Source organism: Scyliorhinus canicula, chromosome 14 (assembly GCF_902713615.1).
Source record: "Scyliorhinus canicula chromosome 14, sScyCan1.1, whole genome shotgun sequence".
Classification (NCBI taxonomy): domain Eukaryota; kingdom Metazoa; phylum Chordata; class Chondrichthyes; order Carcharhiniformes; family Scyliorhinidae; genus Scyliorhinus; species Scyliorhinus canicula.
In genome coordinates this window covers 65,590,986-65,613,756 of record NC_052159.1, presented here as the reverse complement: position 1 = coordinate 65,613,756, position 22,771 = coordinate 65,590,986, and the positions used below count along the sequence as shown (strand labels likewise).

Below are 22,771 nucleotides of genomic sequence, written 5' to 3'. Positions count from 1 at the left end.
AACTGATCTATTGGTTGAGTTTGTGATGTCTCTGGTGCTCCCTTTAGTGTCTAACTAGTCTACATGTATTTACATCAACCCCCTGTGTATTTACAGTGATGCACATCACCACATTGTTTGTTGTTGCCTCACACCGTCGTCGCCCCCCCCCCCCCCCCCCCCCCACATTTCTCTCTGTGGCTCCCTTGGGTTCGCCCCTCATCTCCAAGAACCCCTCATCTACAAGAACCCCTCATCTCCACCCCATCCCCCTTTGCTGCAGTGTCGATTTCGGGATACTTAGGTTCTTAAACCCCCCCCCAGACAAACGCCATGACCATTTGTCTATATTAGGCACTGTATGTTCTATGTTCTATGAACCTCGGCAGTATGTTCATCTTGATTATCTGCACCCTCCCCGCCAGGGAAAGCGGGAGTGCATCCCATCTCTTTAGGTCCTTTTTAACTTCCTCCGCCAGACTGGTCAGATTCCATTTGTAGATCTGTGTTCATGGATCCACAGGTAGCGGAATTTGTTTTGAGCTAGTTTGAATGGTAGTCCCTCCAGCTCTGCCCCTCCCACACGGGTTCACCGGGAATGCCTTGCTCTTGCCCAGGTTGAGTTTATAGCCAGAGAAGGCTCCAAACTCCTCCAGGTGTTTCATGATTGCCTGCAGGCCATTCTGTGGGTCTAAGGCGTAGAGTGGCAGGTCATCCGCATCCCTGCCTGGTGCCTCTGTGCAGCTGGACATTTTCAGACCTGTTGGTGTTGGCCCGAACACTCACCTTGGTGGCATTGTACAGGGGTTTTACTCACGAGGTGAACTCCACTCCTAACCCAAACCACTCCAGTACCTCAAAAGAGGTACTTCCACTCAACCCTGTTGAAGACCTTTTCTGGTGTCTTTCCCCAGATTAGATCATTATTACATTCAGCAGCTGCCTGATGTTCGCCACTAGAGCTGTCTACCCTTAACAAAGCCCAAGGGGTCTTCTGCGACCACTTCCGGTATGCAGTTCTCCAGTCTCTTGGCCAGGACCTTCGTGTCCACATTGAACAGAGAAATTTGTCTGTATTATGGTGATATGCATGTGTGCAGTAATGTTCGTCTGTATTGTGGTGATAAGCATGTGCACAATAAATGTACATAGTTATCTGTTAATGTATATAGTTATTGATATGACCTCCAACCAGCAGGTGGTGATAGATATCCACCATATGACTCGAGCTATCTGGCAGGTGATAGTAAGTCGTACTGGAAGATAGTCACACTAAAAGTAACTCCAGGAGACTTCACAAAATTCTCCTGGCGTTACTTTCATTTTGTTAATAAACTATCTTTACTAGTCAAAGAACTAGTTCTGTGTGCATCTGTACTACGTTCACAACACAGAACATAACTTGGTACCAGGCATGCAGAACAATTGAAGATAACAATGGAGAAGACAGGACGAAACAGGCCAGCGAAAGAAAAAAGATTCTTCCACCTACCTGGTAAACTACAGCAATGGGAACACAACACATGGAAAGAATGTGAAGTTAGAGATGGAAGGTCTGAAGTCACCTCCCCAGCCTCAGGCCACCGGTAATGGAGACGAGAATTGGCGTATTTTTAAGCAGCAATTTGGACTCTTACGTTGCAGCCCTTGGCTTGCAGGCATAGCCTGCCAAGAGGTGCATTACGTTGCTGCTCACGGTAACAGGTCTTCAATCAATAGAAATTTATAATACCTTCACGTTCGATAGTGAAGAGGAAAGCAAGAGCTTCAATTACGTAATCAAGTACATTGATTGGCATTGCCCTCGGAAGAAAAATGGTAATAGATGTGCAGGTTAGGTGGATTGGCTATGCCAAATTGCCCTTAGAATGGATGGGGTAGCTGAGTTATGGTGATAGGGTAGAGGCATGGACTTAAGTTGGGTGCTGTTTCCAAGAGCCGGTGCAGACTCGATGGGCCGAATGACCCCCTTCTGCAAAGTAAATTCTCTAATTGTATGAAGTCAGTCCTTGAATATGCTTTCCGCACCAGCGAAAAGAACGAGAATTCCCTCTCACCGGATGTAGAAACAGCCATGGGTCCACTGCCACCATCTGCTCCATGAATGCTTCTAGTTCCCCAACCATGCCTGTCTTTTTCCCCATTCTGAGATTTGATCGGTCATCCGAGGGTCCCGTACAGTTGAAGGCGAACCCCATGATCTGTGTCGTCCCAGTTGGGGCATGTACAGATTTACCAGGACTACCAGTGACCCGTCCAGGACACCGTGACCTACAGTCCCCCTTGGTCCATAAACAACTTTTGTCGCTATAAACCTTGTCCTCTTACTTATCAGGATTGCTACTCCCAGAGCCCTTGCCCCACAGCATGAATGGTGCGTCTGTCCTACACAGCCCTCTTACCCACAGTCGGTCCTTCTCCCCAAGGTACATCGCCTGCAGGAAGATTATGGCGGCTTTCAAACTTCTTAGTGGGTGATGACTCTGGATCTTTTCACTGGGCCGTTAAGCTCCCTGACATTCCAGGTGATAAGACTGATGGGGGGTGGGTGGTTCTGTCCTCCCATTCCTGCAGGATCAACCATACTTACCTGGTGGACAGGGCCCTGCACTTCGGGGTTTCCCTTTGTCAGAGGGCCATCCAAAAATGGCCGTAGTCACAGTTCTCACCATGAGGTCAGTCCCTGTGCCTTGGAACCCTTCAAAGTCGCTGTTTGCAGCACCATCGTTTTCTCCACCCAGTACCAACCTGCCGAAGGCAATCTGAAAACCACTCTTTTGTAATGTCCCTTGCGTCTTGCTTTCCCCCTATCCATGCATCACCCTCTCCCTCTTTCCCCCCCCCCCCCCCCCAGCCAGGAGCTCCCTCCCTGTCGGGAGGTTTATCACGGCCTCCCTTGCCGTCGGTCTTCCCCTACTAGTGGTGGCTCCCCTCCTGGGGCTCGTCTAGCCCTAGCTTAGGCCCGCTGACCGTCCACTTCCCGGTCTGTATCCTCACCTGCATTTCCCTGTCCTTGTTCTCTCCTGTGACCCAATCTTTTTGATCAGAACAAAGCAGTACAGTCCTGTGCAAACATGATGAACTGTCCTACGAGCCTGTTTCTTTAACGATTCGCCTTTGATCAGCCTTCATGTCCCTGGTCCAGTTCCGTAGGTCTGCACAAAATTTGTTTGCCCCCGCCAGGGTATTGAAATAGTACTCTTTGTTCTGGTGTGTGACCCAGAGCCTGGCTGGGAACAGCATACCAAATGGCACCCAGTTTTTGTTTTGGACCAACTTTGTCTGGTTAAATTCAGCCCTGCGACGTGGTAAACCCATGTGCTCACTCTAGTCTGTCTTGCCCACTGCAGGAACGTTTCACAATCCCAATATCAATGCAACGCCATGATAATCGCTCTCAGCTGCTCTCCTGCCTTGGGTTTCAGCCTGAGCGTCCCGTCAGTTCTGGGGCTTGGGGAAGCTGTCTCACCCAACTAAGTTGCCTAGTATCTGGGCAATATAGCCCATTGGATCTCCACCTTCGATGCCTTCTTGCAGGCCCATAATCTGAATATTCTGTCATTGGGACCTGTTCACATGGTCTTCGACTTAAGCTCCCTTGGGCTGTCACCAACCTTTTAAATTTCTACTTCCAGGATGACGGTCCTGTTGCTCTGGTCCATCGAGACTTTCTCCAGGTTGTTCCCCAATCCGTTGATTTTTGCATGGTGACCGTCCCCCCCACCTTGATTTTCATCCTGTTTTTACCCCTTTCATGGCAATCAGCTCCTTCATGAGGAAGGTCTTCCATCTGCCTCCAGGTGGTGGGGTGGGAGGTGATGCTCAGGTCACTGGTCTCCATTTCTCCTGGGTAACCAGGGCCCCAATCACCTCATGGGTCCACCGGCCTGAGTCCATGAAGGCCACTCGCGGTTTGGGTGGCATGGTAGCTCAGTGGTTAATACTGTTGCTTCACAGCACCAAGGACATGGGTTCGATTCCTGGAATGGGTCAGTGTGTGGAGTCTGCATGGGTTTCTTCATGGTGCTCCGGTTTCCTCCCACAAGTCCTGAAAGACGTGCTTGTTAGGCGCATTGGACATTCTGAATTCTCCCTCGGTGTACCCGAACAGGCGCCAGAGTGTGGTGACTAGATTTTCACAGGAAATTCATTGCAGTGTTAGCGTAAGCCTTCTTGTGACAATAATTATTATAATCCCTCCACCTCAAGATGAATGGTGACAGCTGTGTGCACGATCTACAAGATAACACTGCACTCACCAAGGTTCCTTAGGCAGCATCTCCAAACCCACGACCACTACCATCTAGAAGGTCAAGAACAGCAGATACTTGGGATCCCTACTACCTGGAGATACCCATCCAAGTCACTCACAACCTGACTTGGAAATCACCATTCCTTCACTGTCGCTGGGTCAAAATCCTGGAACTACCTCTTTTAGCAGCACTGAGGGTGTACCTACACCTCAGGGATTGGAGTGGCTCAGGAAGGCAATTCACCACCACCTTCTGATGGTTAACTAGGGATGGCTAATAAATGCTGGCCTAACCAGTGACGTCCGCATCCAAAAAATGAGTTTCTAAAAACTCGGCCCGTCTCAGATCATTAGCTGCTAAAATCCTCATCCATGCCTTTACACTCAATTCCAACACTCTCCTGCATAGCAATTAACTGACCATATGCAAACCTCAGCTCATTCAAATCACAGCCGCCCATGTGCTAACACACACCAAACTGCATTCACCCATCTACCCGGTATTCACTAATCACTGGTTCCCAGTCAAACCATGTTTTAAAATTCTTATCCTGCTTTTCTAATATTCCCATGGCTTTGTTCCTCTCCTTATTGATAATCTCCTTCAGACCTACAACATTCCAAGATCTCTGCAATCTGCCAATTCAGCACCCCTGATTTTAAAATCACCGAGTCATTGATAACTGTGCCCTTCGCTGCCCAGGCTCCCAAGCGTTGTATTTCCATCCCTACCTACATTAACCAAAGTTTTACTAATTGGGCTCGAGTATTCTTGAATGGCTCCTGTAAAGTGCCTTGGAACATTATTTAAATGCAAGTTGTCATGTCACTAGAAAGTGTCCCTTTCCTGTGCCCACCCAACTTCTTGTCACAGGGACACCAATTTTGTCATATTATTCATTGGAGATGATCTCGGTTGAGTAAATTCAGGATTAATTTATTCCCTCAAGTGTACAGCCAAAATAAAATCCACAATGCTTTAAAAAACAAAAAAAAAAAATCAATAAATTTGCTTTATTTTGCAAAAAGCTATTTACTTTGCATGAACATTTAAAGCATCAAAAACTGTTCTGATCCTACCAGAGTTTCCGCCCGCCCAAGACTTTGGCAAGTCATCAGCTTCTACTCCTGTCCATATGGAAGCACTAGAAAGATGTATCTCACCCTTTCCAGTAGGTACCCTTTTCTGACATTCAATAATATTGGAAATTTGCCACTGAGGAACACAGCTTAGAGTGTGCATTATGCTGGGATATCCAAACAACAAATTTACCATTACAAATTAAACACCATAAATTTAAAGAAAAATAATGGCACAGTATGTTTAATTTTTTATTTGTTTAAGAAAAAAAACATTTATGTTTTTGCTTTTAAAGATTACCTACGTACAGAACTGTATTGCAAAACATATTTATAGTTGAAAGACAAATCACAGCTACAAAATAACATTGAAATCATCTCTGCAAGATGCAGCACCAAATCTTCCTAATAAAGCGGCTAATACTGCTAGTGTACACAAAATAAAATTAAGCTAATTGTTTCAAAAATAGAAAGTAAACCTGGAACGATCAATAAAAAGACGCTGAACTAGCCGAGGGCTTAAAACACAAAATTAACAGTCTGCACAATATGCAAACACACCTGCACTGTTACTGGAAACAAAATCCCTGGCAACCTCAATTAGAAGTCCCATGGTTTACAAATAACTTGTTAAACACATTGTGAATTATTGAGCTTTTCCATTGAATTTCACAAGTGCAATATATATTTCTATATAGCAATACCTGGAATTTGTGTTCACACAGATTGTGCAACAGGTTAGACAATTCAGCATATTTTCCTAGTAACCGTTTCTTAATATGAAAACAGGTAATTAAAAAAAGTTTGCCAAATACAGCTGTTTCTATATAAAAAAAACCCTTGGTTTGGAAGATCAAATATCTAACACAGTAAAGCAGGGTATGCTAATCAACTGCATACAGAACACTAAAATACAGGAAATTCACTAATTTTCTACTAAGCATAAACAGGCACTGAAATGTGTTGCCAATTAATTGAAAAATCCTCCATTTTTAACTGCTTAGGAATTGAGAGGAGGAAAAAAAAGGTGGACAATTAAATAGGTAGGATGCACTGAGCCAAATGCCTCATCATTTCAGTAATGCATGCAGAAATTTAAAAACAACCAACAATGGAGTGCATGTTCCTCCAGCTGCTAATATGCATGACAGTCAATGGTCAGAGTTGAAGAATGCCATTTCATATTTGCGCAGCAAACTACTTGCTCAAATTAGCAATCAAGGGAAAAATCTCCCCATGCTTTCAACTACTTCAGGTCCTGCAAAGGAAACAAAAAGAGCATATTTTTAAACATTTCTAAGTTTATTTGCATTGCGGCGTGGTGATTCTGTAAGACTTGTATTCCAGATTTGGACATTGCTCTCTACACCATTTGTTCCTTGCACAGATTGCAATTTTAAGCAAAAGAATTTTAGCAGAGACTGTTTATGCATTTGAAGAGGGATTTAATGCTGGGAACTGGAACACATTTCCATTTTAAAATCGTTATTCTACTCATCACCTTGATTAGATATGACTTTGCCACCTTGACTCTGTTGACATGTATGTTTTTTTAACTCAGCTGGAAGCTGAAATCCATCTCCACAAAATGAGCAATGAATAGGAAAGTTTTTTGTGTGAGCTATTCGGACATGGCCTATGTAATTTACAAACAGGTATGTGCTGTAAGAGCAGTAATTACATTTGTAAAGCATTCTATTATCAGTCATATTAGATTGATTAGTCTTTGAAATATTTTGTTTGTGAACTTTCAGGTGATCACGCAGATCAATTTGTCTCTCAAACTTTTTGCTGCAGATTTCACAATTAAACATTTTGCCTTCAATATTTGGTTTATGAATATTCAGATGATGCTGTAAATCCTCTTTGCTCTGATACTTTACATTACAGCTATCACAGTCAAAGGTTTTTTGTTCTGCATGATTTTTTTCTATGTCATCACTCAGGTTTGCTACATTTTCATGGGTAGGCTCACAGGTTAGTGGCTTTTGTACAGAATGGAGAAGTCTGTGCTTCTGGTACAGGTCTTGCTCTTCAAACGTCTTTCCACATTCATGACAAGATAAAATGTTATCCTTTGAAGATGTAGAATCTTGTTGATGAGCCTCCACACACTCTGTCGGTTCCAGAAGCTGAAATTTTGTAACCTGAATCTTACCAACATTTAGCTTCAAGTATTTTTTCCCTGCTTCTGCCGATGCAATTTTTGGGAAAGAATTCTCGTGCAGCTGTTCCTTTTCCTTATGTGAACTGTGGGGCTGGACTGAAGGCAATTCTGAATCAACTAACTTTCTCTCTTGATCAGCATTCTGCTGCTTATCAGCAATGATATTTTCAGAACAATTATCTTCTCTCTGTTGTGCAGTACACTGCTTGTCATGATTCTTAAAAGCCCTGGCATAATCAGATTCAAAGTCACATTTGGAACATTTGTAATAAGCCTCTCCAGTATGAACAGACATGTGCCTTTGAAGCTCCTTGTCCATAACAAAACATCTTCCGCATTCACTACACTGGTAAGGATAAGGTTTGTCATGTACCCTTACAATGTGATACAGAGCACTACTTTTACTTTTACAATGGAATCTACAGAAACTACAGTAAAAGGTTCCTCTGACATATTTAACATTTTCTTGTAAACTTTTTGCATAATCCTTTTCCTGAGAAGACTCTTCAGGATCATTTGAAACCGTCTCCTTTTTGTGATTATTATCTGCAGGATTATTTGGAGCAGTCAGTTTTTCAAGACTAATTGATGCTGCTGCTTCTTTGGGATTACTTGAAGCTGTTGATTTACGAGTAGATTCATGTTGAACTGGGTAATGGTCACTATAATTAAAAGGTGCAGTATTGGCATCCTTCTGCTTTTTCTTCGGACAATTGTGGATATTTAGCTCATCAACGGTATTGAACCGAGTACCACATTTTTGACATTTGAAATCAACACTTTTGGTTTCTTCTACTTTACGCTTTGGTCTTCCAGGTCGCCTTTTAACAGGTTGTACATCAGTTGCGCTTGAATTTGTTTCTGCAGGTTTTACAGGCTGTATTTCAATTGTACCTGAAGCTATTTCTGTACGTTTTTTACGCCCCCTTCGCTTTTTAATAGGTTTTTCTTCCTTAATTACTTTGGGTTCTTTTAATTTTCTCTTTGTAGCTCGTGGCGGTTTACTAGTTTTATTGGTGACTACTGCAAGGGGCTCCTTTATTTGGAAAGGATCTTCATTCTTGTCCAACTTTGGATGCTGCGCTGTAACATGATTGTAAACATTACTGTATACCTTGTTTGTGAAGAAACACAATTGACAGTGAAATAATTTGGCACTTTTCTGATAAATCACAATACTTGTTAAATCAGAGAATTCGGGATGAATGGAACCAAGATGTGTTTCCAAAGTTTCATGGTCAGTATACTTGAAGTCACAATGAACACAAATTAAACATCCAGAAGTGTTATTTAGTTGGCTGTTTGTTTCCAATTTTTCCTTGGTATTAAAACCTGCAACACATTCTTCATTCTGTTCTGTAAATTCCTTTTGATGTATCACTGTTATTTGTAGAGCCATGGTGTTTTTATTTCTGAAATGGTTTAACCACAACTGATAGGACTTGGAATTCTTCCGTGAGAGCACTTGAGTGTTCTTCCTGTTCCTTAAATTTTTTAAAATTCTTCCTACGTAGTTCATAGGCCTAGGTCCTCTTTTCAAATGGTTCTCAGTTTTCACCAAGTTCTTTCAACTCCCCAGATCACGAGCTACACACGAGAAGCAATATTATGGAAGATGGCCTATTTTCAGTGGAGCTGTACTCGCCTATAAGAAAAGAGCAAAAAAATAATTATAGCAAGACACCATATTGAACCATTACCATCTTTCTATGTTCAATAGCTGTACATTTTTTAAATCCAAAAATCATGGGGGAAATGAATCATGTTTTCAAAACTTTGTATTGTAAATTAAAACTGTTAATTTATTTGTAAAAACATGCTGCATGATCCACTACTTAACTGTTAATTATACATGCATTAACTGCATCATAACTGCTATCAAAAGGATGTTATGAATACTAAAAATTGAAAGATGGGGAAGAGGCATGGAAACATTTTCATCATCTGCAAAAAAGAACTGAAGTCAATCTTCCTTTCTTAAACTTTAATGGACCTTTTCCAACATTTTTTTAACAAGTTTTATTATTCAGGGCAGTAGCAAAGTTCAGGGTCTAGGCTATTTAAAAAAACATTTTTTTTTTTTATTGAGTACCCAATTATTTCCCCCCCCCAATTTTAGGGGCAATTTAGCATGGCCAATCCACCTAACCTGCACATCTTTGGGTTGTGGGGGTGAATCCTACGTAGACATGGGGAGAATGTGCAAATTCCACACGGTCAGTGACCTAGAACCCGGGTCCTCAGCGCCGCAGTCCCAGTGCTAACCACTGTGTCACGTACTGCCCCTAGGTCTAGGCTATTTTTGAAATCATAATTCTGACCATTTCCCAAGTCTTCTGGGACCTATCACTAATGTCATCAGAGTTGCCCAGTGGGAAAGAAAATGGAGGCTATCCACATCCGGAAAACAAATATGTTTCATGTACTGTATCTAAATACAGGACTACTTTAAAGGAAGTGCAACTTTAGAAATAACCTAAAAATTGTTGGACGTGTCATTTTATATGCACACAATGATTCATCAGTCAAAATTCATAGCTTTAATTTGGCAAAACTGCCCAAAATGTAACCAATATTTTAATCCGAGGGCTGTGATGAAAATTCTGGCAAGAAACACAGAGATACAAAGAAACAAGTACTTGCAACAATTTTCTATATTCAACAATCTGCAATTTTTTGGCAGCATGCAATGCACCACTAGGACATTTCATATATTAGTCCAACATATGCCCCATCAACTTTGTGCTGCTCATGCCAAATTTCAGGATTACTAAGCTTCCCAAATGTTCAGTTGTGATTTGTTGCTCATTTAATATCTGAATGAATACCTATGGCTGTTTCAGTCATGATCAACACTAAATGAAAGCTGAATTTTATTCATTGGCAAATCTGCTGTGATGGTGCTTACAAATAGAACATTGTAATACTTTGTTTTAAATACTTGTAAAGGTTGGGATGGGCATTGCGGGCAAGATTGCACTTATTGCCTATTCCAGTTACCAAGAAGGTGGCTGTGGACTGTCTCCTTGAACCGCTGCTGTCTTTGTGATAATGAGAAAAACAGATTGCTTAGATTTGAAATAAATTAACTTTTTAATCTGACACGTCTGAAATGGGTCTGTTCGCTGTTACTCTGCCTCTCACTCACACACACATTAAAACTTTTTCAAAAGAAAAATGTGTCCTCCAGCTTTGAAATTACTCTGAAGAACAATCAAATAAAACTACTGCGAGTTGAAGATAAATAGTCGAGCAGTTGTCGGAATGTTACATATGCATCTAGAGAAACTTTAAACACTGCACATGTTCTGACTAACAGGATCTACTTTAAGTTCAACACAATAAAGGCTCTATGAAAAAGAAATGCCAGAAACAGTTCTTTGCTATGTATATTTGTCTAGCAAAGCAGAAGAAAAGGGGTTGCCCTGGTGCACCACACATTTAGCACCTCAAGAGTATTTTCAGAGCTGATATCTGAAAGCAAATTAAATTATGCTAGAATAACAGAACACACAGCTCTCTCACCTTTTTTTTCGTTACACTCAAGACTGTTTTGGTGCCATTACTTCCTCTCTATCCGAACTGGAACATGTAATTAACTTGTTTCCAATTTCTAACCCCCTCTCCCCGGACTGATGGTCTATCTGATTCTTCCTTACATTGACTTTGCTCCCTTATTTCTAGGTTGTTGGCAATATCTACAGTAAGCCCACTAGTTCCACTTACTCCCACCCAGTTTCCTGAAAGGACTGTATTCTACTTGCAGGTCCTCCATTTCATCTGTTCTGACAATGCCACTTCCATAATTGTGCTTCTCTTACATCCTTCTTTTCATCAACCAAGGATTTTTCTCCACTGAGATTGGCAGGGTGCTTAACTTCGTTCATTCCTTTCCTAACGCTTCTGCACTCACCCTCTTCCCACATCTTAATCAAGACAGATTTTCATTGTCCACACCATCTACCCGATCAAACTCTACATTCAACAGATCTGCTATTTCCACACTTTCCACTCCTCAATCACTCCCTTCCCATAGCATCTCCCAATGCAAGCAAAGGAGATGCAATAACGGCTCTTTTACCTCTTCCCTTCCCATTATCCAATGTGCAAAATATTCCTTTCAGGTGAAACAGTGATTTGCACACATTTCTTTGAATTTAGTGTACTGCAAACAATCTACATTAATGACTTCAGGTGAGGGGATCGAGTGTAATATATTCAAGTTTGCTGACAATATAAAAGTTAGGTGGAATGTAAGCAGTGAGAAGGATGCAAAAGCAAAAGGCTAGGATATGGGCAAATTAGGTGAGTGAACAACAGCATGGCAGATTGACACAATTTAGTGGCCTCATCGCACCCATTTGGTGCCAGGACAATGCCGCCAAATCTTGAAAGAGGCCTCTTGTGAGATTTGCAACACTCGCAAGATTCAACTGAACCTGGTGTCCTGGATTTCACCAACAGCATATTTAAGCGAGTGATAAGGTTAACTTAAGTACTTAAGCACAGAATTCTCCCAGCGCCTGGGACCCAGAAAGGGGGGGGGGGGGGGGGGGGGGGGGAAAGAGACGAGGAGTTGGATCTGAAGGGGACCCTCAGTTACCCCATAGCGGGAGGCGGTGGCAGAGTGGTAATTGTCACTGGACTAGTAATCGAGAGACCCAAGATAACGATCTAGGCTGGAATCCCACCACAGCAGATGTTGAAATTTAAACTCAATAAAATATCTGGAATTAAAAGTCTAATGATAACCACGGACCATTATTGATTATTGTAAAAACCCATCTGGTTGACTAATGTCCTTCAGGGAAGGAAATTTGACATCCTTACCTGGTCTGGCCGACAGCAATGTGGTTGACTCTTAAAATTCCCTCCGAAATGGCCTAGCAAGCCACTCAGTTGTATTCAATTGCCACAAAAACACAAAAAAGGAATGAAACTGGACGGATTACCCGGCATCGAACCAGGCATCGGAAACGACAACGGCAAACCCAGCCCTGCCGACCCAGCAAAGTCCTCCTTACTGATATCTGGGGGCTTGTGCCAAAGTTGAGAGTTGACTCACAGACTAGTTAAGCAACAGCCCGACATAGTCATACTCACAGAATACCTTACAGACAATGGATAAATCCCAGCAGAGATGGCAGCACAGTGGTATCTGGTCGAGAGGGGGCACAGTGGTATATGGTCGGGATGGAGTTGCCCTGGGAGTCCTCAACATTGACTCTGGGCCCCCATGAAGTCTCATGGCTTCAGGTTAAACATGGACAAGGAAACCTCCTGCTGATTACCATGTACCGGCCACCATCAGCTGATGAATCAGTACTCCCCCATGTTGAACACCACTTGGAGGAAGCACGGAGGGTGGCAAGGGTGCTGATTATGCTCTGCGTGGGATATTTCAATGTCCATCTCAAAGAGTGGCTCGGTAGTACCACCACAGAGCGAGCTGGCCGAGTCCTAAAGGACATAGTTGCTAGACTGGGACCACCACAGAGCGAGCTGGCCGGGTCCTAAAGGACATAGTTGCTAGACTGGGACCACCACAGAGCGAGCTGGCCGAGTCCTAAAGGACATAGTTGCTAGACTGGGACCACCACAGAGCGAGCTGGCCGAGTCCTAAAGGACATAGTTGCTAGACTGGGACCACCACAGAGCGAGCTGGCCGGGTCCTAAAGGACATAGTTGCTAGACTGGGAATGCAGTAGGTGGTGAGGGAACCAAGGGGGAAAAACATACTTGATCTCATCCCCACCAATCTGCCAGCTGCAGATGCATCTGTGAGGGACAATATCAGTAGAAGTGACCACTGCACAATCCTTGTGGACGCAAAGTCCCATCTTCACATTGAGGATACCCTCCATCATGTTGTGTGGCACTGCCTCCGTGCTAAATGGGATAGACTTTGAATAGACCTAGCAACTCAAGACTGGGCATCCACGAATGGGCGTTGTGGGCCTCCAGCAGCAGAATTATATTGCCAAACAGCAAGTAATAGGCACAGCTAAGCAATTCCACAACCAACACATCAGACCTAAACTCTGTAGTGTTGCCACAGCCAGCTGTAAATGGTGGTGCACAATTAAACAATCACTGGAGACTCCACAAATATCTCCATCCTCAATGTTGGTAGAGCCCAGCACACAAGGCATTCGCAACAATCTTCAGTCAGAAGAGCCGAGTGGATGATCCATCTCAGTCTCCTCTGGAGGTCTCCTGCATCACAGATGTCAGTCTTCAGTCAATACTATTTACTCCACGTGATAGCAGGAAACAGCTGGACGTAATGGATACTGCAAAAGCTAGGGGCCCAAACGATATCCCGCAATACACGCCCAAAATGACAAATATTTTGGTTGATTTTCATCCAATGCAGCAAAGTGCAAAGTTATCCACTTTGGTTAGAGAAATTTAAAAATGGGATATTTTTTGTACGGCGAGGGACTTGGAAATGCTTGCATTCAGAGGGTGTCTTACATTCCACCGTTGTATGGTCAATAAACTTGAAGGTACACTTGGTCCCCATATTAGGTCTAGGGAATTTTCTCACCTCAAATTCTCCAGTGACAACGTTTGTTTGAAGTTCCTTTCTTCCGTTTACCCCCAAGAATGTTCCACTATTCATGGGATCTGTTTTGTGTTTCTGCTATTTGTTTATTTCAGAGACGATCACAGAATCACTACTGTGCAGAAGGGGTCATTGGGTCCATTGAGTCTGCACCAGCCCTTAGAAAGAGCACCCTACTTAAGCCCACGCCTCCAACACCCCATAACCTCACCTAGTCTTTTGGACACTATGGGGCAATTTAGCATGGTCAATCCAACTAACCTGCACATCTTTGGACTGCAGGAGGAAACTGGAGAGCCCAGAGGACACCCACGCATACACAGGGAGAAAGTGCAAACTCCACACTGTACACCAGAGGCCGGAATTGAACCTGGGTCCTTGGAGCTGTGAAGCAGCAATGCTAACCACTGTGCCACCTATTTTGTATGATTAATTCCACAGTCACAACCACCAAGGGACTAACATTTACTTTAGCTACTCTTTCCCGTTTTATATTCTTGTAGAAACTGTGTTTTAATATTTTTTACTAGTTTACTTTTATATTCTAATGTCTTCTTCTATTATTTTTTAGTCACCCTCTCCTGCTTTATGAAATTTTCCCACTTTTCTGGACTAGTACTATTATTCTCAGCACTGTACACCTTTTCTACCATCCTTAAATTCTTTATTTAGCCAGATACTACATCCTTCTTGTAGAGTCTTTCTAATTTGTATACAACTTTGTTGAAAGTTATGAAATACTTCCTTAATGTCTACCACTATTTATCTACCACATAACTGTTTTAACCTATTTTCCCAGTCCACGGTTGCCAACTCTTGTCTTCATACCCTTGTAATTGCCTTTATAAAGTTTAAGACACAATTTTGGGGCAAAGTTTCTCAATCTCAAACGGAATGTGAAATACCATGTTGTGATCACTCTTGCCTGGAGGATCCTTTACTACAGGTCACTAATTCATCCCATCTCATTTTGTAAATCTAAAATAGCCTGTTACCTGATTGGCTGCAGAATGTATTGTTCCAAGAAACTGTCTGGAAACACTGAGGATTCACCCAGTCTGCATGAAGATTAAAATTCCCCAAGATTATTATGGAGGCAAAAATAGGAAGAATAGAGTACAATGGCATGTAGGAGTGGAGGTGGTTACTGTTAGGGTGAGGAAGCCAAGAAAATTCGTAAACAAAGACAATGATTTTAAACTCACGGTGTTGTGGGATAAGGGGTCAATAGGTTATTCAGCTCAGGGCTTTACAAGCTAGGGTGAAGTTCAGGCAGTTTTTCTTCAAGCTATAGTTTGAAAGATGAAAATTTGAAGATAAGCAAGAGAATGTGCATCTGAAGGTGACAATATGTGATATGGTTTCTAATATTGGTGGGATTCAGGGCAGACTAGGTGACTTGCAAAAGTTAAAATTGGTGAACAAAGTGTTACTTGACTCAAAATGCTAACACTCTCCTTCCACCAATAGTCAGACTTGCTGAGTTTTTCCAAAACTTGTTTTTCTATGAAATTGGTGATCTTGGTTGTGGGAATTGAAGTTCAGCTCGGGTTCAATAATATTAGGCTCCGCCTGAAAGTACAGCCAGGGAAGAGATGAGCGAGCCGAACTGGATGACAATCCTAACAATCGTAGATAGATTGATCACCTGAGCAAACTGCAGTCATAGTCACAAGTGGTGAAGAGTTAAGGATACAATTAGCAGACACAAAAGCTAACCCATGCTTATAAATTTCAATGTTGGCGTATATTCTCCACACAAGTAAATAAACTAGATAAATTACCCACCATTCCGAAATACATTTCCCCCCCCCAATCAATAAGAATCTTCATTATTGTCACAAGTAGGCTTACATTAACACTGCAATGAAGTTGCTGTGAATCTATTGTTAATTCTCCATAAAGACCCTCAACATTTGGAAACTCGAACAACCAATAAAGTACACAAGATTTTATTTTTTAAAAACAGACCTGACTGCATATATAAAAATATAAAAAACAAAGCAAACACTACTAACTTAACACTATAGCTTAACACTTAACATAATTCAGTTCCCGTTAACATCCCAATTCCACATATATGTATGTTCCTTTATACATTACTTGATGGATAATTTCCTTCTCCTTTGTAATTAAACCAAGGTACGCCACAGCTCTCCAGAATTCATTTAATTTATCCTCAATGTTCCAGCTATTCTCAGAGGTATGTGATTTCATGAGGATCCTACCATTAGTTTTTGGCTAAGCAACTCTCCAATTTTTCTTTATACCCTCACAACTGTCAACTTCTCAGTTCAAGATTAGGTTGGCTTCATTGCATTTGGTGATTTTTAAAAAAGGAACACCCTTGGCTCCTAATGGCCTCGACTTTCCTTGACTTGGTATTGGACAGACAGACTGCTTTACAGCTCCCAGCAAATTTCTGTCTCTTTGCCTGTTTCCAAGAAGAACTGCTAGTTTTCTCTGTGGAAACACAAACAACATAGCGGCACCTCCCCTGTACAGCCTATTTCCATGTGACACTTGGGAATATTCCCAAGCAGAAATGTAAATCAATCATATTTTACCTTCAAAACAGCCCTTTGATGCTGTGATCTACATGAATAATTTATATCTACAATGGAGTTAATGGCCATCCCTCCACACTTGCTGGTTTAAGAAACTCCCTTGTTTACAAAATGTGCTTTTAGCTTCTTTGATCTGGCAACTACATGAACAATCATAATCCTGTATTAAAATAATTGCAGACCTCCTGTCCCTACCAAAAACTTCAAGGTGCATCATCCATTGTTTTTGTAATTTCTAACTCACTTTATTAAATAAACACAAGCTCCCTTTGAACTGCAATCATCTCAGGCCTGCAATCATCCCAGGCCGGTTTACCAGTTAATCAGGAGTTTCAATTCACAATATTTAAATTCAATTCTAAATTAAAAATTATTTTGTAGCACATACAAATGATTAAATCAGGTATCATTACATCCCAAATACACTTGACAAAATATGCAATACATTTTTGATTGCCACATTTCTTAAGATTCTGTCCCACTGGCCTCACCTGTAATCCAAATCGATTCTGCAATCTGGAGTTTACCTTGATTTCCAATATCTAGTCATAACATAGTAAGAAATCTTACAACACCAGGTTAAAGTCCAACAGGTTTGTTTGAAATCACTAGCTTTCAGAGCATAGCTCCTTCATCAGGTGAGTGAAGAGGTAGGTTACACAAACACAAAAATAGACAAAGCCAATGATGCAAGATGATACTTTGAATGCGAGTCATTGCAGGTAATTATGTCTTTACAGGTCCAGATGGTGAGACAGGTTAAAGAGGTGCAAATTAACTTTGGGTTGGGGGCAGGGTAAAGCTGATTCAGGGGAACCACAGATTTGAGCCAGGGAAGTGGGATGGAAATTTTCGAAGATGGGGATTAAGGCACTAAAAGATTTGTTTCTTGGGAGTAGGTTTGCAGGATTGAAGGAGCTGGGAGCGAAATATGGGCTGCAGCAGGGGCAAATGCAATCACGTTCATATGGAGGATTACTGGAAGGAGGGTTTTAGCGTAATCTCTAAAGTGGTGCACATGAACTGGACCAGGCCCTCGGGAGGCCATATTCAGAATGTCGGACCAGTTCAGGGTTGGAAACGGGAGCGGAGGCAGATGTAGCCTTCGCCTCTCAACCTCTCCACCCTGTGTCCTGGCGTGGCGGGGAGACCTGCTGGAATTCTTAACACTTGAGCAGGTTACATTTGAACTGAGGGGAAGGTTGGAGGATTTCTAAAATTCACAGGCATTATTCATTATGCACTTTCAAGAATTGGATAACATCAAACATGGGGGGTGGGGCCCTGTATGTTTTAACGGTAATTATGGGCGATTCCGGATTCCTTTTTGTTATTTATGTTAACATGCAGGCTGCTGTTCGGAGGAGAATGAGATTGTTGTTGATATGGGGATTGAAATTGTATTCGTTACTGCTTAGTGTTTATTGTTGGTGGGTGTAAATTTGGGGGGAAATATGAAAAAAGGAGAACAATTTTTTAAATATACTAAAATAGTGCAAATTGTCTCAAGCCAGGACTATTCACAGCTCTTTAACCTGCGATTACCCCTCTCTCCAGTCGCATCGTCTGAACCTGTAAAGACTTAATTACCTGCAATGACTCGCACTCAAAGTATCATCTTGCATCATTGGCTTTGTCTATTTTTGTGTTGTGCACCTGACCTCTTCACTCACCTGATGAAGGAGCTATGCTCCGAAAGCTAGTGATAAACCAACCTGTTGGATTTTAACCTGACTGTGCCCATCCCAGTCCAACACAGGCATCTCCACATCATAGTCATAACATAGCAACGATCAGGGAATGTAACAAAAAAATACTTAGTGCCTTGAATTTTATTATTTTCTTACACACCGTGCCACATGGTTGCTCCGATCCCCTATATTGCAATCTGTAAACCATTTACAAAAATAAATAAACCAACCAATCAGTGAATAAATCACAGAAACAGTATTAAGCCACTTAGGCAATCAAGTCAGTTTCACAGAGCCTGGTTGTCCACAAACTGGCCACCTTAGTACAGTAATTACACTTCAAAACGCTTAACTGGCTTAAAAGTAATTGATTGAATCATAAGTGATTGAAGCACAGAGGTCCATGTAGCCCATCTGATCGGTGCCAGCTCTCTGCAAGAGTAACTCAGCTATAGCCACTCATTTGCCTTTCCCTTGAAGCCCTGGAGATCTTTCCGATTCAGATAATAATCAAATTATCTTTTGAAAACCACAATTGCACCTGCCTCCACCACACTTTAGATCTTTGTTGCTTTTTAAAAAAAAATTATTTGATTTGCCATTTGTCCTCCGGCTTGCGGGTTTGCCATGTGCTTTAAAATAGTGTTGTTTGGTTCTCGGCCTTTCTGCCAATAGAACAAGTGTCTCTCTCTCTCTTCTTCATACATCTTCTCTACTGAGTAGTACTACACTCCTGTATGTTTCAACCGCTGCATGTTTCTATGTATTTACATTGTGTATTTTATGTTTGCCCTATTATGTATTTCCTTTTCAGTACAGAATGATCTGTTTGAGCTGCACGCAGAACAATCCTTTTCACTGTAACTCGGTACACGCGACAATAAACCAATTCAATCCCTTCTTGCTATGTCCAGAGCCCTCTATCAAATCTCCTCAAACTGAATGATACCAGATGCTTCAATCTATCCATGTAACCAAAATCTTTCCTTCATAGAGCCATTGTCCGAAGTCTCAAAAACTTAAACATCTTAAGTTCATGAATAGCACTATGGCAGTGCAAGTTCTTTCCTCCTCATAATATCCTACTTCCATACCAGATTTCTACAGACTGGAAGCCTGTTTAGTTCAGTTTGCTAGACACCCGGTTCGTGATACAGAGAGGCCAGCAGCGCAGACCAGTACAGACTGAGGTCATTCATGAAGGCACTCCTTCTCAAATCGCATGCTCGTCTGAGGTGTGGTGATCCTCAGGTTAAATCATCACCAGACATACATCTGGGACTAAGGCAACTTTACCTCTATAGACTAATGTGTCCCATTTCAGTTGGGCAAAACTTCAAAAGCTCAAACTCTCTGACCCAACCCAGCTCTCAATCTGAGAATTGGCCAGTTGAAATGCCAAATTGGAGTTATAAACAGTCAACCCCCACCAAGCTTACATAAACAAAATATTTCCGGAGTAGGATTGTGAAAGTTCACCAGAATGTCTATATCTAAAGCTGATGCCACACCTGGAAGCAACATTCTGGGTAGTATTTTCTCCCAATTCGCATTTTCGGAAATGGTATACTGTAGATTTAGATTCGAGCACCAAGATCAAATTAATAGCAACCTTTTAATACAAGTCACCTGTTTTTACTACCAGCTTACTTACACAAAACTTAATATAGGACGAGTTAACACTTTAGGTGCAGATGCACAGGACATTCCCCCAAAAACTGTCCCAATAGGCAAGAATGTTGCTCCCACTTCTTTATCACATATGCCAGTTCTTCCTCGGTTACAAATACACTTCCACCAACTCAATGCTGAATATTGGAATTAAAAAATATTACTCCGTGATCTCCTACACAATCACGTTTCGCCAGGGCCTCAAATACGAGAGAATTAAATTCCTAGTCCTCCATCTTACAATTTACAGACTTCTGAAATTCCAGTTAAGAATTCTGCCCGCACAACAGCCGCTACAGTCAAACTAATTAATGACACCGGATGGACTCAGACACGTGTCCAGACGGGCGTTATACTAGTACAGATCTTACAAAATTGTCTCTGGGGGAATTGCACGCTTTCAGCCGAATCGGTTCCTCGCCTGCAATTGGGACGACCATTTTGTGCGGGCTACAGGTAGAGCTGGGCGGATGGTATTTCTACCCGAACCTGGCAGTACTCCGCCTGGATCCCCCTCATCAACTGAACCTTTACCGTTTGTCCGGGGGGGGGGGGGGGGGGGGGGGGGGGGGTTATTCTCTGTTTAAAACATAAATATAATCGAGCCGACCACAACATTTAAAAATAACGTGTGACGACCATTAGAAAAGCCGCGCTCCCCGCCTTGTAAATCGCGCTGGAAGCGCACAAGGCAAGAGAGATAAGAGGCCGCCATGTTGCTGCCGGAGGGAATCAGCGGGCTCACCTAACACCGCGTCCGGCCCTGCAGACCACACTCACCGTCAACCTCTCGTTCACGTTGTCGCCGGCCCGCGATCACGGGTGGCCGACACAAGAGAAACCGACGGAAAGCCGATCGGCGCAGGCCGGCCTCTGAGCCGCGCACGGCGGTGGTAGTACTGATGAGGCCGGGCCGGGAGCCGTGATGTAGCGGCCCCCTCAGTGCGACCGCCCTCTCCCCCGCCAAGACCACCGACTGAATCCGAAAGCAACGAACACCGAGCGAGCCGTTAGGCGCCAAAACCTCACAGCTTCACCAACGACGTAGAAACGTTTTCCGCCGGCTACGAAAACAAGCAGCAGGGCTGGCCAAATATTAACATCTGATTAGCAATGTAAATCGCAACCATCCAATGAAATGCCCTCCACCGGCCTGCTGGTTGGCTGTCTGAAGAAAGGATTTCGATTCTAAATTGCCCAGTCAGTCGGCTGGCGGAGGCCACATCAATACACGATCTTGGTACGTGGCTGAGAAAGTGTTGGACGGGGTGGATAGGAATGGAACTCTGCAGCTATCGAAGTTTGGGGCACATTTTCTGTCCACTTCTGATTCCTGGAGTGTTTGATTAAAGTTAACGGGTTCTTTGATGGCGCTACTTCGCTTTGGGATAAGTGTGCAAAGGGATAGCTCAGGTTAATTATATGTCACCTGAACAAAGCAGTTCGTGCTCCTTTGCACAAGAGATTGACGGAACTGGCAGAGATACCTGTCTGTGTTTGATTCTCTTGGATAGACAGCTTGAACTACAAAACTTCTATTTGTCAATATGTAGGCAGAACCAGGGAGAAAAACCATGGCCCCTTACCTCCTTAAACTGCCTCGTTCGATCATGCATGATATTTTTCTCCTAGAAAGGTCCTCGTAAAATGATACTATCTAATATCTATGTGTTGCTATCCCAGTTGATGTTATAACTCAGGGGTGGGCAAACTTTTCCGTGCAAGGGCCACATTCAGAAATTCACAATTTTAAAGGGCCGCATAGTATATTAATTAATAGTCCCGATTGTAACCAATTAGCGTGCGGCATATACCTCAGCGCTTCCCCCGGCGGCATCCTGCCTTTAGCCCTCTTTTTCTCTACTTTTCAAAAATGGCGCTTCACCGGATATGATTCTGGGCGCCTCATATAGAACATAGAACAGTACAGCACAGAACAGGCCCTTCAGCCCTCGATGTTGTGCCGAGCAATGATCACCCTACTCAAGTCAACGTATCCACCCTATACCAGTAACCCAACAGCCCCCCCCCCCCCCCCATTAACCTTATTAAAAAAATATAAAAACATTTAAAAAATTTTTTTTTTTTTTTTCATGATTTGATCTTGGTGGGCCGCATAAAGACCTTTGGCGGGCCGCAGTTTGCCCACCCCTGTTTTAACTGGACAGGAAGAACCCAGTATGGAACTCTGGCTAAAAAGACTGGGCGGGATTCTCCGTCCCACCACCCCCATTTTCTGGTGCAGCAGCCCATGCCAGCAGCGGGTTTGTCCGATCCAGCAGCCGGATAATGGGGTTTCCCATTGTGAACACCCCCACGCCATCAGGAAATCCATGGGCTTGAGGCGCTGCCGGAAGAGCGGAGGATCCCACCAACAGAGAATCCAGCAGTGTGACTTTTATAAAACGTAAAGGAACAGAGTCACAGCACCGCAAATTAGTTTTAACAACAACTAACCACCAAATATTTTCTAATTCTACTTAGAAAGGGTAGCACTGTGGCTTCACAGCGCCAGGGTCCCAGGTTCAATTCCCCGCTGGGTTACTGTCTGTGCGGAGTCTGCAGAGACTGTACATTCTCCCTGTGTCTGCGTGGGTTTCCTCCGGGTGCTCTGGTTTCCTCCCACAGTCCAAAGACATGCAGGTTAGATGGATTGGCCATGATAAATTGCCCTTAGTGACCCAAAAAAGGTTAGGAGAGGTTATTGGGTTACGGGGATAGGGTGGAAGTGAGAGCTTAAGTGGGTCGGTGCAGACTCGGTGGGCCGAATGGCTTCCTTCTGCACTGTCTGTTCTA

The 22,771-nt window shown here is 43.0% G+C and overlaps 1 protein-coding gene across 3 annotated transcripts; it reads right to left on the bottom strand.

Moving 5' to 3' along the window:
* Positions 1–5,539: 5,539 nt before the first annotated feature.
* On the bottom strand, positions 5,540–21,127 carry LOC119977724 (zinc finger protein 729-like). 3 transcript variants are annotated; one of them, XM_038818910.1, is made up of 2 exons: positions 20,721–21,127; positions 5,540–9,123 (listed from the first exon to the last, which is right to left on the bottom strand). In XM_038818910.1, exon 2 carries the CDS (start codon positions 8,995–8,997, stop codon positions 6,802–6,804), a length of 2,196 nt encoding a protein of 731 aa, XP_038674838.1. In that variant the 5' UTR covers positions 8,998–9,123; positions 20,721–21,127; the 3' UTR covers positions 5,540–6,801. The 3 variants fall into 3 exon arrangements, with proteins under 3 accessions (XP_038674838.1, XP_038674837.1, XP_038674839.1); XM_038818909.1 differs by having other exon boundaries at positions 20,756–21,125; XM_038818911.1 differs by lacking the exon at positions 20,721–21,127 and adding an exon at positions 20,347–20,368.
* Positions 21,128–22,771: the final 1,644 nt, after the last annotated feature.